The sequence below is a fragment of the Amblyomma americanum genome, chromosome 7, assembly GCF_052857255.1.
Source record: "Amblyomma americanum isolate KBUSLIRL-KWMA chromosome 7, ASM5285725v1, whole genome shotgun sequence".
NCBI classification, from domain to species: domain Eukaryota; kingdom Metazoa; phylum Arthropoda; class Arachnida; order Ixodida; family Ixodidae; genus Amblyomma; species Amblyomma americanum.
This window is the reverse complement of record NC_135503.1, coordinates 81,765,855-81,780,131: the sequence shown is the minus strand read 5'-3', so window position 1 is coordinate 81,780,131 and position 14,277 is coordinate 81,765,855. Positions and strand designations below refer to the sequence as shown.

At 49.1% G+C, this 14,277-nt stretch overlaps 1 protein-coding gene across 1 annotated transcript in view; it reads left to right on the top strand.

The window, feature by feature from the left end:
• Positions 1-14,277, top strand: part of LOC144097864 (uncharacterized) — a 57,138-nt gene that overhangs the window by 25,414 nt on the left and 17,447 nt on the right. The window contains exons 8-9 of the mRNA XM_077630475.1: positions 1,624-1,768; positions 13,224-13,496. Of these exons, the coding sequence (XP_077486601.1) occupies positions 1,624-1,768; positions 13,224-13,496 (418 nt within the window). The remainder of the gene's footprint in view (positions 1-1,623; positions 1,769-13,223; positions 13,497-14,277) is intronic.

Sequence of the window (14,277 nt, the reverse complement as noted above, 5' to 3'; positions counted from 1 at the left end):
AGCCTGGAAAGCTTGTCTTTGAAGTTTGAGGATTGCTTTTTTCTTGGGGTATGTAAGTGTGCCTCCATGAAAGCTCGTCCGGTCCGTTTACTACAGTTGTAGCCATTCATCTATTTGTGGACGCCATTTGCTTTCTGAAGGATTGCGTAGAAACTTGCTATGGACGCTGAGCTACGAAATATACGCGTGATATAAGCCTTCCTTGCTTGGCAGCTGCACTTCGTTATCCCGGAAATCAGACATCTGAAAACTCAAAATTATACTAAAGTATTCGGCGAAAGAAAACTACATACAGTCATCAACTTGAACAGTGGAGCTGAACAAGCGCGCCAATGGCTGAAGGTATGTATAATCATTGAAAGCACAGATGTGAGAGGTATTTTTCTTCCTAATGCCTTTGACCTACTTATAAGAAAATCGCCATGGAAATGACGGCGAATCGTACTGAGGTTGTTCTATTTATCATTTCTTTCGGCCTAGCGGCATGGACATGAAATGTGGCTACTGCTAGGGACCCGTCCTGGCCTGGTAGGGCTAGAGTTCTTGCAAGTCTTGCGTCACCTTTTAATACGGATTCCTTACGCAGGTACAGGCGTGAATTGTAAAATCTTCGGAAGTGTTTTTATCTGCTGATTTTTCTTCGTAGTCGTTCACTTTGTGATGACAATATTTTAAATGTTGGGGAAAAGATTACGATGCAGAATGATGTCAAGCCCGTCATCTTCGTTCATCATGATCATAAGGCTTGGATTTTCTTTTAAGCACTACTGCGCTGTCATCATCATCAGCCTTACTACACCCACTGCAGGGCAAAGGCCTCTCCCATGTCTCTCCAATTAACCCTATCCTTTGCCAGCTGCATCCGCCCTTTGCCTGCAAACTTCTTAATCTCATCCGCCCACCTAACCTTCTGCCGCCCCTGCTCCGCTTACTTTTTCTTGGAAACCACTCCGTTACCCTTAAGGACCAGCGGTTATCTTGCCTTCGCATTACATGCCCTGCCCAAGCCCATTTCTTTCTCTTGATTTTGACTAGGATGTCATTAACCCGTGTTTGTTCCCTCACCCACTCTGCCCGCTTCCGATCTCTTAACGTTACACCTATCATTTTTCTTTCCATGGCTCTCTGCGTTGTCCTTAACTTAAGCTGAACTCTTTTCGTTAGCCTCCACGTTTCTGCCCCGTAGGTGAGTACCGGTAAGATTATGCTGTTGTACACTTTCCTCTTGAGGGAAATTGGTAAACTGCCACTCATGATCTGCGAGAGTTTGCCATATGCACTCCACCCCATTCTTATCCTTCTAGTTATCTCCCTCTCATGATCCGGATCAGCTGTCACTACCTGCCCTAAGTAGACGTATTCCGTCACAATTTCTAGGCTCTCGCTGCCAATTGTGAACTTGTGTTCCCTTGCTAGGCTGTTGAACATTACCTTGGTTTTCTGCATGTTAATTTTTAGACCCATCGATCTGCTCTGCCTGTCTAACTCATTGATCATGATTTGCAGTTCACCTCCATACTGCGGTGTACTGGAGTCCATTTATATACAAAGCAGGAAACCACCTCGATAAGTGCAAGTACAAATATTTTTTTGCACTTAGGCACTGAAATAAATATCTCGCAGGTTGTTGACATGGTTACAAGGCAGAAGCTAGGCCCCAATCTCACGGGCGAGATATGCTTTCGCGCACCGACAGTGTTCAAGGAGTACCACAACAGGACGAGAGAGAGGGCAGAAGCTTTCGACGAAGACGACTGGTGCAAGACAGGTGCGATTTGAATTATTGTAAAGCGAATATCATTCTATATACATGGCTACGAATCAGGTAGTAATCAGTTAGATACCGTGCTCGGCGCTACACAAAACCACGAACGAGCGAAAAGGCAACACATTGCGCAAATGTACTTGTCAATGCTAAGTTATGGTTTGGGATCCAACTCCAAAAAGTCTTATCATGCATGATCATAAGTCATCATTAGCCTAAATACGTTGACTACACGAGAAAGGCCTCTTCCGTCTCTACAATTAAACCTGAATTGTGCCAGCCGCTATTGCCTTACTGCCACAAACTTCCGAATCTGATCCAGCCACGCGAGTCACTGTCTTTCCCTGCTGCGTTTGTCTTGTCTTGGAATACATTCAGATACCCTTAAGAAACACAGTTTATGTCCCCTTCGCGTTACATGCCCTGCCGACGCCCATTTTTTCCCTTTGTGTTCGACTAAGTTTTCATTAACTCACGTTTGTTCTGCCGCCCACACGACCATCTTCCAGTTCCTTATTGTTGCCCTTACCTATTTCTATTCCGCAGCTTGCTGCATCGCCCTCAATTTAAGTTCAAATAAATTTAGTTAGCCTCCACGTTTGTATTCCATAATTCAGTACTGGTAAGATGTCCCTAATTATCATCCTCATCAAGTTAACCCCTGATTGTACCGATATGAATATTACATAAGAGATGGAGTGCGAGGTACAGGTAGGGGTGTCAAACGGAGAAGACAGACATACAAAACAGAAAGTAATTGGCAGAACAAACATTCTGAATAAAGATACAAGTATCCTGGTTTTCATGATTTAAAGTGCTTCCCAAATGCACTTTACCTCATAATATTCAATTTATTTCAATATCTTGGCCTGCTGTGCAATCTATGTCTGACCGCACAGAAAAAAGTACATTTATTCTGTTACCATCTTCAATGCATCGCAGCCTGTTATAAGCGGTTCTTTTTGTGACTGTTGAACTAAACTTTATTTTCCTACATTTTAGTTTTGGAGCCATAGTTCAGTTTTGCCTGTCCAGGCCCTCAATAATATTCTTCAGTTCACCCCCTGAGTAACACTGCATGGTTAGGACCTTGTTGACGAATACGCTGACGAATACGTTGTCGCTTACGCCAGCCGGACACTTACAAGCCAACTATTCTGTCACCGAGAAGGAGTGTTTGGCCATCCTTTGGGCGATCGTCAAATTTCGCCCCTACTTCTACAGGCGCCCTTTGACGTCGTCATCAATCACCACGCATTCTGCTGGTTGTCCTCTTTGAAAGGTCCCTCTGGTCTACTGGCGCGCTGGGCTCTCCGACTCCAAGAGTAAGAAATTCGCGTTGCCTATCGTTCCGGTCGTAAACATGCCGATGCTGGTACCCTCTCACGTTCCCCTGTGCCATCTGCGCCAGTGCCTTGTATATCTGCCCGGCCTTCTTTGACGTTTGAGTCCGCTGATATGTCTTCCGACCAACGCAAAGACCCATGCATCAATTGCCTCTTAGTTCTCTTATCTGGCCAATTGTCTCGACCTCCTTCCCGTGCTGTCCGTCGTCAGTCCCACCATTTCGCCATCAGAGACAAGCTTCTCTACCGCCGCAGCTACCTTTCGGATGGTCGCAAGTGGCTTCTTGTCATTCCGACACATGTGCGTTCCTTCATTTGCTGTTCCTACCACGATGATCCCCAGTGTGCCCAATGCCGGATTCTTCAAGACCTTCACCCGTCTACGACCGCGGTACTAATGGCGTGGGATGTTCCGTTATGGTCGCCAGTTCGTTCAGTCCTGCACCGACTGCCACAGCCGAAAAAACCCATCTCGCCGACCCGCCGCTCTTATGCAGCCGCTGCCTTGCCCAGCGCAGCCCTTCGAGCATGCTGGCATTGACATCTACGGTCCTCTTCCGAGCACATCAACCGGCAACAGCTGGGTGCCGGTTGATGCCGCCGCAGTCCTGCAGTCTCAACGGACCTGCAGTCCCAACGAACCTTGGTCGCCAGGGCGCGAGCGGCGCTAGACGCCATTGGGGGTCCGGAATAGGGGCTCCACCTAGATTTGTGAGGACCTGGGCCATAGGGCCTGGGCCCAAACACCTCCTTGTAAATAATAAATGTTTACCACCACCACCACCACCACCAACCGCTGGATCATCGTTACCATCGACCACCTTACACGCTAGGCTAAAACGTCGCCATTACCATCTGCCCACGGCATCCTTCATCCTCCATCGCACCATTCTTCGCCATGGTGCTCACAAAGAGTTGCTCAGTGATAAAAGTCCGGCCTTCCTCTCTGAATTTGTAGAGGCTCTCCTTCAGGAATGTAACATCGTTCACCGCACCACCTCCGCCTACCATCCGCAGACAAATTGCATGGTTGAGCGTTTTATCCGCACTCTCGGCGACATGCTGGTCATGTACGTTGCTTCCGACCACTGTAACTGGGACCGCATTCTCCATTTTGTTACATACGCTTATAACTCCGCTGCTCAAGCCACCACCGGATTCTATCCGTACTTTCTCCTGTACGGCCGTGAGCCTTCTTGCCCAATGGACACCATTCTACCTTACCGCCCTGATGCTTCCGAGTTTACAACTCTTTCTCAAGCCGCAACTGATGCCGAAGAATGCCGACAGCTTGCCTGGTCCTTCGCTTCTCACGCCCAGCGGAAGCAGAAAAGCACCCATGATCCCCCGGCACTTCCTCCCGGTTGCCTTCCTGACTCTTTGTCAGGCTCTGGGTACACTCCTCAGGTCCCGACCTTCCCTCCAAAGTTGTTAACATGTACCAGGGACCCCACCGTATTCTTAAGCAGACATCCCCTGTCAATTACTTCATCGAACCCCTTACGCCATCCCCTGATCATCGTCGCCGAGGCCGCGCCATTGTCCACACGACCCGCCTCAAACCCTACTACGGCGCCGCCGTCGTCACATCGCCCTAGGCCGCCGGGATGGCGCATTTTCGCCCGGTGTAAATTGCAAGACTGGCCTTCGGCTCCGCAATCTTCAGAGCCTGGCGCTTAACGAAGAAGACGAAGACAAGCGCCGAACTCTCCGTCCCTCGTGCGTGCTCTGGACTGACCGCTGCTTCTTGTCTGTACCAGGACTGTAGCGCTGGATGTCCGCGACGCAGTGTTTTGCCAGACGTTCCTTATTACAGTAAACTAGAATGACTGGAAAGAATACACTACTTTGCAAGGATTTTAAATGAAAAACAATAAATGGCGAGGTTAACGCAGAAGCACGAGAAGTAGCTAATTAAGTAAAATCTTCAGCATACCAAAAATGGACATAAATTAAAACAATAGTGGGTAACATTTTTTAAAGAACAACAGCAGAGACATGAAGCTGAAAAAAACACTATACAATAAAACCTAATACAACGAGATATGTTGCATGAGACATAAAGGAAATATTGTTAGGGCGTATCGCCGCACATTTGGGGTGCAAAGTTAAAACACAAATGACTCTGCACTGACATAAGTACAATGTATGTAATCAAGAAAAACCTGAAGAATAAATTGTTATTATCTATTATGCTCTTGACTGCAGCTGTGAACACTCTTAATGACCAAATGGTAGTACATCTTTTTGGTTACAGGCGCGAAAACAGACACAAGGTAGAAAGACGGGACGCGTGGAAGGTAGCCTGCCAAAAGCAATATCCTACCTGGCTGGCTGACAAAACATTGCGCTCTGTGAAGAGGTTAGCTTCCCAAATGATTGAACAGCTTTGGGTATGCGTGTTAGACAAGCTGCTGAAGGAAAGAAGTGCGAAGAAGGAGAATTGTGAGGGTGGTTTAGTGGTGGTGGGGGACATTCATCTGCCTGAGGAAATGTCATCAATTCTTCGGAAGGGGCCCAAGTATGGACTGGAACCAGAAGTGCCGCCGCAAGAACTGATAGCCATAAATCGTCGAATCACCAGTAAGGCCAATTCAGAAGAGCGTGAAAAGTGTCTACTTGAGGGCGTCGGCTGCCTTCTCATATCCTGCGACCGGGTACCTGTTCGTCATAAGGGAACTTCACCCCAAGCCATTGTGTCTTTAAGGAAAAAAAACCTAAGGCTTTTACTAGCAGAATATGAAGGTGGATTTGTAGTGTATCTGAAAATAATTTCTCGGAAAGAGCAGCCCAGGCTATTGAAAAGAATTTTTCGCCTGTCAAAGTGAAATCTACGAAAGTTAAAAACAGAGCTGTTGCAATGTGTGAGCAGCTAGGTCTTGTCCGCCTTGGCAAACAGATTGCCAAATGCAAGAATAATGCATTGAAGGTGTTCTTTTCGGTAAAAACGCACAAGCAAGGGATGCCCTTTAGAACTATTGTTACCGAAAAGGGGTCATGGCAGAGGCCGCTTAGCCCGTTCTTGTTGGAAATTTTGGGTAAGCTTGATGTAGTAGACCCCTTTCTTACCAAAAAATCTGAAATTTGTCAATTCTAAGTATCTTATCGTGTATTCTGTTCCTCACGAAGCCCTGTTCACTGCAGTCAGAGAGTGCATTGAAAGTAAGGACCCTATTTCTTTACAGAATGCTGCCGGTATATCCATCGAGTATTTTTTTAGCCCTTTTAAAGTTTTATTTACAATCTACCTCTGTAACATTTGACGAGCAGTGTTTTCTGCAGAAAGCTGGCATATGTAAAGGTTCCTGTGTTGCACCTGTTTTGTGCAATATTTTTCTTTCCCAAATAGATCAAGTTTTGCACCAGGTTTTAACTGCTAGCAACGTTTTTAAAACTGTTCAGGTATATGGACTACTTTTAATCATTTTTACTAAGGACGGAAGTTTGAACTTCGAGGAATCTGTGCGCGATGTTTTAACCTTATTTAGACAACATGGAAATGGCTTAAGTTTTACTTGTAAAGTACCTGAAGGGAATGTTTTACAGTTTTTAGATCTCAGTATTGAGTTTTGTGGGGAACAGGTTTGTTGGGCGTATGCTCCGCACGCAAAAAAGGGGCTTCTGCCATATGACTCCGCCCACTCTAGCTAATAAAAAGGGGGATAGCTTCACTTTGTCTCGAATCCGCCCTAAAAAAATCAAGCACTCAGAAGATGCAACCAAGTTTACAAAACCAATTTGCCAGGCTGTCTTCAGCTGGGTTCCCAGGTTCGCTCGTAACGGCAGTCGCTGAAAGCCTGCTAAAAAAGATGAAGAGAAAGGCTGTGAGAGCTGGCGAAGATGTCCCTCGAGAAGAGGTGGTGCGACCTGTATAGGCGCAAACGTATAGGGCTCCATACCCAGACGTGCTCGCCGGGTTTGTAAATTATCTCCCTGCGGCGGAGGTTGTAACGCCGGACGTCAGTTGTCTGCTGGTGGCGAATCCGTTGTCTAGGAAGGTGGCGAGCGGCGTCTGCATCACGAACGAATTGGTCAGCGCCTGTGACAGACGAGGGGGCACAGTCCGGGAGCAGCATGGCGTCCAGCATGGTCAGGGCATCCCGGCCATACACCAAACGGAAGGGAGTGAAGCGCGTCGTTTTTTTGGTGGGCGGTGTTGTACGCAAACGTGATGCCAGAGTATTTCGTCCCAGTTGCGATGGTCAGCGTCGACATACATAGACATCATATTTGTAAAGGTCTTGTTCAGCCTCTCAGTCAGTCCATTAGTTTGAGGATGGTAAGCAGTCGTTTTTCTACGACTGGTGCCACTGAGACGCAGGACGTCACGTGTAAGAGCCGCCGTAAACGCGGTTCCCCGTTCAGTTAATACATCCGCGGGGGCGCCGTGGCGAAGCACAATGTGGTGAACAAAGAACTGTGCAATTTAAGCCGCTGTGCCACGGGGAAGAGATTTGGTTTCACAGTAGCGGCTGAGGTAGCCCGTGGCAACAACAATATACCGGTTCCCCATGGATGACACGGGGAATGGGCCCAGTACGTCCATGCCGACTTGCTGAAATGGGATTTGTGGTGGATCAATTGGCTTCAGAAGGCCGGTCGGTTTTGTCGGCGATATCTTCCGTCGTTGACACTCACGACCGGTTCGAACTTAGCGTTGGGCGACCGCAGCAAGCCGAGGCCAGTAGTACTTGTGGCGGAGGCGTCCCAATGTTCTGGAAAAACCAAGGTGGCCAGACGAAAGGTCGTCGTGGCATGCAGCGAGAACTTCCTGACGAAGCGCTGTTGGGACAACGAAGAGATACGCAGTTTCGGTCGGGCCGTAGTTTTTCTTGTAGAGGATTCTATGTATTAAGCAAAACAACGAAAGTTCACGCGAGAAGAGTCTGGGCGGAGAGGAGCAGTTCCTTCGAGGTACTCAGAGGCAGCAATTCGCAATCGACCCTCTGGTGGTGGGCAAGGTCGGATGTGATGACAGCGCCGAGGAAAGCAGAATCGTCGTCGGACTCATCTGGTGGGCACGGAAGAGGAGCTCGGGAGAGACAATCTGCATCGCTATGTTGCTTATCCGACTTATACACGATGGTGACGTCGAACTCTTGCAACCGAAGGCTTCTCTGTGCAAGTCGCCCCGATGAATCTTTCAGGTTCGCAAGCCAACAGAAGCAGTGATGATCGCTGACGACTCGAAATGGGCGGCCGTACAGGTACGGACGAAATTTCGTGACTGCCCACACAATATCGAGACACTCCATTTCCGTGGTGGAATAATTCATTTTGGAACGGGACAAAGTGTGACTTGCGTATGCGATCACATGTTCCACACCGTCTTGCCACTGCACAATCACCGCACCGAGGCCCACAATGCTGACACCTGTGTGCAGTTTCGTGGCGGCTTCCTCATCGAAGTGGCCAAGGATAGGCGTAGATTGGAGGCGAGCCTTATGTTCTGTGAAAGTTTTTTCCTGATTCTTGCTCCAGAAGAAGGGTTCGGAATCTTTCGTCAGGTGAGTCAGCGGCTCTGGGAGCTTGAAGCAGTTTTGAACGAACCTCCGACAATAGGCGCAAAGCCCCAGAAAACGCCGCAAGCTTCATTTATCTGTTGGCTAGGGAAATGAAGCAATGGCGGCCGTCTTTTCTGGGTCGGGGCTAAAGCACTGAGCGCTCACAATATGGCAAAGAAATTTGAGCTCTCTAAATGCAAAGTGGCACTTTTCAGACTTGAGAGACAGACCCGCGGAACGAATTGCCTCGAAAACAGCACGCAAACGTTTCAGGTGCTCCTCGAACGTGTCGGACAAAATCACAACATCGTCGAGATACACAAGGCAGGACTGCCACTTCAGGTCAGTTAGCACGGTGTGCATAATACGTTGAAACGTTGCAGAGGCTTCACACAAGCCGAAAGGAAGCACCTTAAATTTGTACATGCCGTCAGGAGTAACGAAGGCGGTCTTTTCTCGGTCACGCTCGTCGACCTCGATTTGCCAATAACCGCTACGCAGATCGAGTGACGAAAAGTAGGTAGCATGGCGGAGGCGGTCTAATGCGTCATCAATGCGCGGCAGTGGATATACATCCTTAATGGTAATGTTGTTGAGAAGTCTATAGTCTACGCAGAACCGCAGGCTGCCGTCTTTCTTTGCCATGAGAACAGGTGATGCCCAGGGGCTCGTCGATGATTGTATGACGTCGTCGCGGAGCATTTCGGCAACTTGGCCGTGGGTGGCATCACGTTCCTTCGACGAAACATGATAAGGACACTGATATAGCGGTCTCTGGTCACTCTCGATGATAATGTGTTGCTTTGTTATTGGTGTCTGACGAACCTTGGAGGTGGACGCAAAAGAGTCGCGGAAAGAGGCATAAGGCTTTCCAAGCGGCGTTTGGTCAGAAGGACAGGGTTAACGTCGGCCTTAATGGCTGTTGCCGTGTCCTGTTCCACTGTTTCGGAGTCGGTTGTGGATAAGGCGATTTGGCCGGCAAGGGCGTGAGCAACGCAATCTTGCCCATACAGTAGCAGCGACATGTTCGCTTCGGCAATGCCCCGAGTACCGAAGCTCCTATCACACTGGACTGTGACAAACTTGCTTGGTCAGAGATGCGTAGTGCTGCCCTGTGCGGCTCGGGGTCGGTATCAACGGCTCGCTGCGTCGAAAACAATAACAACTGCTCATGCAGGTTGATGACCGCCCCATACTCTTTAGGGAAGTCCAAGCCAAGAAACAGTTCTTTGGAGCACTCTCGTAGCACGGCGAAGGAGCCCATGAAAGTTGGACCCCGGATATTTATACGGCAGGTGCAGACGCCAACCGGCGTTACCACATGGCAACCAGCTGTCCGTATCTGCGGCCCATACCAAGGTGTTAGAACCTTTCTGGGGGTCGTAGCTAGGTGGCTGCTCATGACAGAAAAGTCGGCTCCGGTATCCACGCGTGGTCACATGTCATAGCCATCGGCGTCAAAAAGAATTTCGGCGGCGGAAACGATTCTTTGACAACTAGTCGATGAGATCTTTGGTGCCATCGTGGATGGGGCCGTCGCTGAGGTTGTCGGTGAGGTCGTCGGTGTGGTCGTCGAGGCTGTCGATGGTAGTGTCCGCGGGGGGTTCGTCATTGAGGTCGGCGGGTGGGGTCTTCGGTGGTCGGGTCGTCGCATAAAGTCGTCGGATGGAGGCTGTTCACTCTCAGCGGCAGCAGCGGTGCTACCCCCGGAGGACGCCGTCTTCAGTTTTCCCGGCGAGGGGATGTGCCTCTTAATGGGCCAGAGGATGATGCGTGACTTGGTGAAGGAATTCGTCTTAGAGACGGCGACGTAGAAGGACGTCGTGGGGGCGTTGAGGGCAGCACATAATCGGCCAGGAACTGTTCAATGTCTCGCGGTCTCTCACCATGGCGCGGTCGAAGTACGCTCGGTGGAAATCCTCTTCATCTTTATCCCTTCCATTACGGCGCGGTTCAGGTGTCCAAAGATATATGAGACCGATACTGCGCCATTTCCTTTCCAGAAAAACCAATTATTATCCCATCCGCCGGTATGTGCAGTTGCGGGCTCCCCGCAGTGGTAGCATAGTGGCCTGTTGTTGGGTGTGCGCCACACGTACGCTTTTTGAACAGGTCGCGGGTCACACAGCTCGACGAGGGCAAGGTACCCCTGCGTTGGTTCGGCAGCAGGGCGGAATGCATGTGGCACTGGTGCAGGTCTCCGCAGGGCTTCACTGTAGCTCATGATTAACGGCTCCGGCTGCGGTGTCCGTACGGCCTTGCTGTAGCTCACGATGTACGGCTCCGGCTGTGGTGCCGGTGGTGGCTGGACCGCTCGCCGAATTCCGTCACGGACGGCATCGGCTACAGCTGCAACACTGGCAGGCTAAGTATCTAAGCGGAGGTTGCGTAGTTTTCGCGAACCACACTCCGCACATGTTCCCGAAGCACCTCGTCTCCGGCGACTGGCAGTGACGCACAATAGTTGGTGGTCACAACACTTATTTGACCGTACTGTGCACTGCGTTACTGCAAGGAACGTTCCATGCCCGTGGTTTCTTTGGCGAAGTCCGCGACAGTTCTTGGAGAATCACGTATGAGACCAGCGAAGAGCTCCTCCTTCACACCACACATGAGGTGGCGCACTTTCGTAGCCTCGGGCATGGCAGGGTCAGCCCGGTTGAAAAGACGTGCCATATCTTCGATAAACAGGGCGACGCTTTCGTTCGACTGCTGTGACCTAGAGCGATGGGCGATTTCGGCGTTTTCCTTGCGTGCGTTTGTGCTGAAGGTAGCGAGCAACTCACGACGGAACGCTTCCAAGTTGGTAAAGGATGCCTCATGGTTTTCGAACCATGTCTTCGCTGAGTCCTCGAATGCGAAATACACGTTTCGTACTTTTCGATTGCCGTCCGACTGGTTAAAAGTGGCCACACGGTCAAAGCTGGACAACCAGTCCTCGAACCTCGAACCTCGACAACCTCGAACCGATCGCCGTGAAAGGATGGCGGCGAGCGAGGTGTGAGGACTACAACCGGTGGGACATTGCCAGAAGGCTGACCTGTCTGACTGCCAGTAGTGGACGTCATGGTACGCATCGACCTCGTCAATGGCTGACACTCAGGCTCCAGGCCTCGCAGGCGAAGGCTCGCTTTGTGGACGGGTGTTGTTTCCAAGCGTCGCTAATGAGCGTCAGAATTGTCCTCGGGGGGAGCTTTCATGGGATGATACCCAGCGGCTTCGCCAAAATGTCGCCGACAAACGTAGGGCGACACAAAAGGGGCTTTTAATCGAATGGCCAAGAACAACAGAAGCGCGCGTCCGAGCGGGAACGTCGTCTTATTCGCTCCTTCACGAGTCCAGTCATGCTGCTCGGCCGCATGGCGGCGCTCGCAGAATGTGAGCAGTGTGGCAATATTGATACCTTTTTAATACCTTCAACAAATCTGCAGTTAAGTGATCCTCAACTGCTGCTTTTTTCGTTTCAACTCCTTTGATGAATTCCTCAGAGAATTCAACCATCACATTAATATTGGTAATAATACGTACTTGAGGACCTCGTAAGACCTACTACATCTCATTTTGAATGCACCTAACTTCCTCCATACCTGTTTCAGTAGACTGGGCTGATTTAGAACCTGCTAACTTTATTGTTCTATTCGCAGCAAAATAACCTCAAGAGACGAGGGTGAAGAAACGACCGCGAAGAGGGGGGGAGGGGTAACTGATTTTATTGCCTTCAAAGTAAAAGCTTATATAGAAAATAGTACAAAAACGCCCTAAAACGGAGATGGCAGTTTAAGCGAATGCGCACCTCAAGCAAAACTCCGCAGAGATTTTCTCTCCGAAGAATGCACAGCAACTAATTTTTCATTGAAGCAAACATAATCAATTTTCTTGATGTGGTACGCTTCCTACAACTCACGAGCTGCTGTGCACCTTCTTCTAGCAAGAATGTTGATATTCACCAATCTTGGCTCGCGACCTTTCCATGGAATTTAGTGAGCAGGCGAGTGCGCGCCTTTATTATTACTTCTTTTTATAGGCTATGCCCCCTGGTGCAGAAATTACCACAGCCGCCCGTCTGGCCTATGAGTACTCGTCCATGCTTCAGCCGAATTTGGAAGACAACAGTGACGTATAAAGGCTTGGTAGCCGACAGCCGCGGCACGTTTCACAAATACTCTAGTAATCTTCGTTCCGCACCCACTTGGTCCCGTCCAACTCCTTTGCCAATGATCGTGGGGCATTTTGCTCTGTGATTTCGGCTATGAGCTCCTCTCTGTTATGCTTAGAGCCAACGATTATGCCATGGCTCCCGGGAGCAATAGCCTGCCTGCTACTTGCCAACCTTTCGCTTTGAAGTCAGCCATCAACACGGTGCACTACGCTTTTACTTTAGTCTTTTAGGGTCGACTGTTAAAAGAACCCTATCAAATGACTTTTAACCACACAGCGAGGGAAACGGTTGCGCTGGCACAGGAGGCCATTTTTGTCATAGGGCATGTTACCTACTATTTTAGGTCTCAGTGCAGTCCACATTGATCAGTTTTTGTCTAGATAATATTAAAGACGCACACTAGAGCTAGAGGCATCCCTTTGATACGCTTATGTGATGAATTCATGCAGGGGACGTGGGATACTACGACGAAGACGGCCGCTTGTTCATTGTTCAGCGGCTGAAGGAACTCATCAAGTGCATGGACATTCAAGTTGTTCCCGCGGAGATTGAAGAACTGATCATAGAGAAGTACTCGGAGCACATATGCGAAATGGCAGTTGTGGGACTGCCACATCCGCAGTACGGAGAGGCACCAGCGGCTGCCATCCTACTCAGGAACCGCAGTAGTACGAAGTGTGAAGCCGCAGAGCTTGCCGAACATATCAAGGCTTGCGTCGCAGGTTGGTGCAAATTGGCGCATTTTAAATGTCCGCTTCGTCCAATGGCTTTATTTAAGTAAAACTTGAGAACAAGGAATGCTTATTTCTTTATACGGTATTATTACACTGAGAAAAGGCCCGTGTAGTGTGCACCGTTTTTTTTGGGGGCTTTGTTCGGTCCTTAACATGCACCCCATGTACGAAAGAATTGGCGTGATAACACTTTCTCAGTGGTGTTTGAGCCAAAAATGATGAACGAAGAGGAATAAATTGAAACCGAGTCGAAAAGAGATCTTAGCACTCTACCGAATCGCAAGTTTCCATCACAAAACCTGTGCAAACACTTCCCGTGTCGATTACTGTGGCAGAGATTGCCATGGCAGGCAGATTGTGTTACCACGTATCAAGTATCTTGCAAAAATATAATGCCACTCACCGTACAATGTAATGCAAGAGCACGCTGAGCAATACTAGGAAGGCATTCAAACGGCTTCTAGATTTAGCCGCTGGTGGCGTGTTTTCTGGTTTTATTACGAAATACTAGCACCCGAATGGGGTCTTGTGAAGCAGCGCTATTATATGTGGTCAAATAATACTCTTGTGTGGGCAAGTTGGTTCATCTTTGATGGCGCTCTGTGCATGTGGTGAGTGTTTCTTTGCTGTGTCCCGTCTTCTTCGCGCAAGTACGTACCCTTTCTATTTTATATGTAAGTCTTGCTATCGCGTCTAGGCCATTATAATACAATGGAGGCCTTCAGGAATGGAAGAACTCCGAGCTTTGCGAATGTTTCTTTGCACAGAG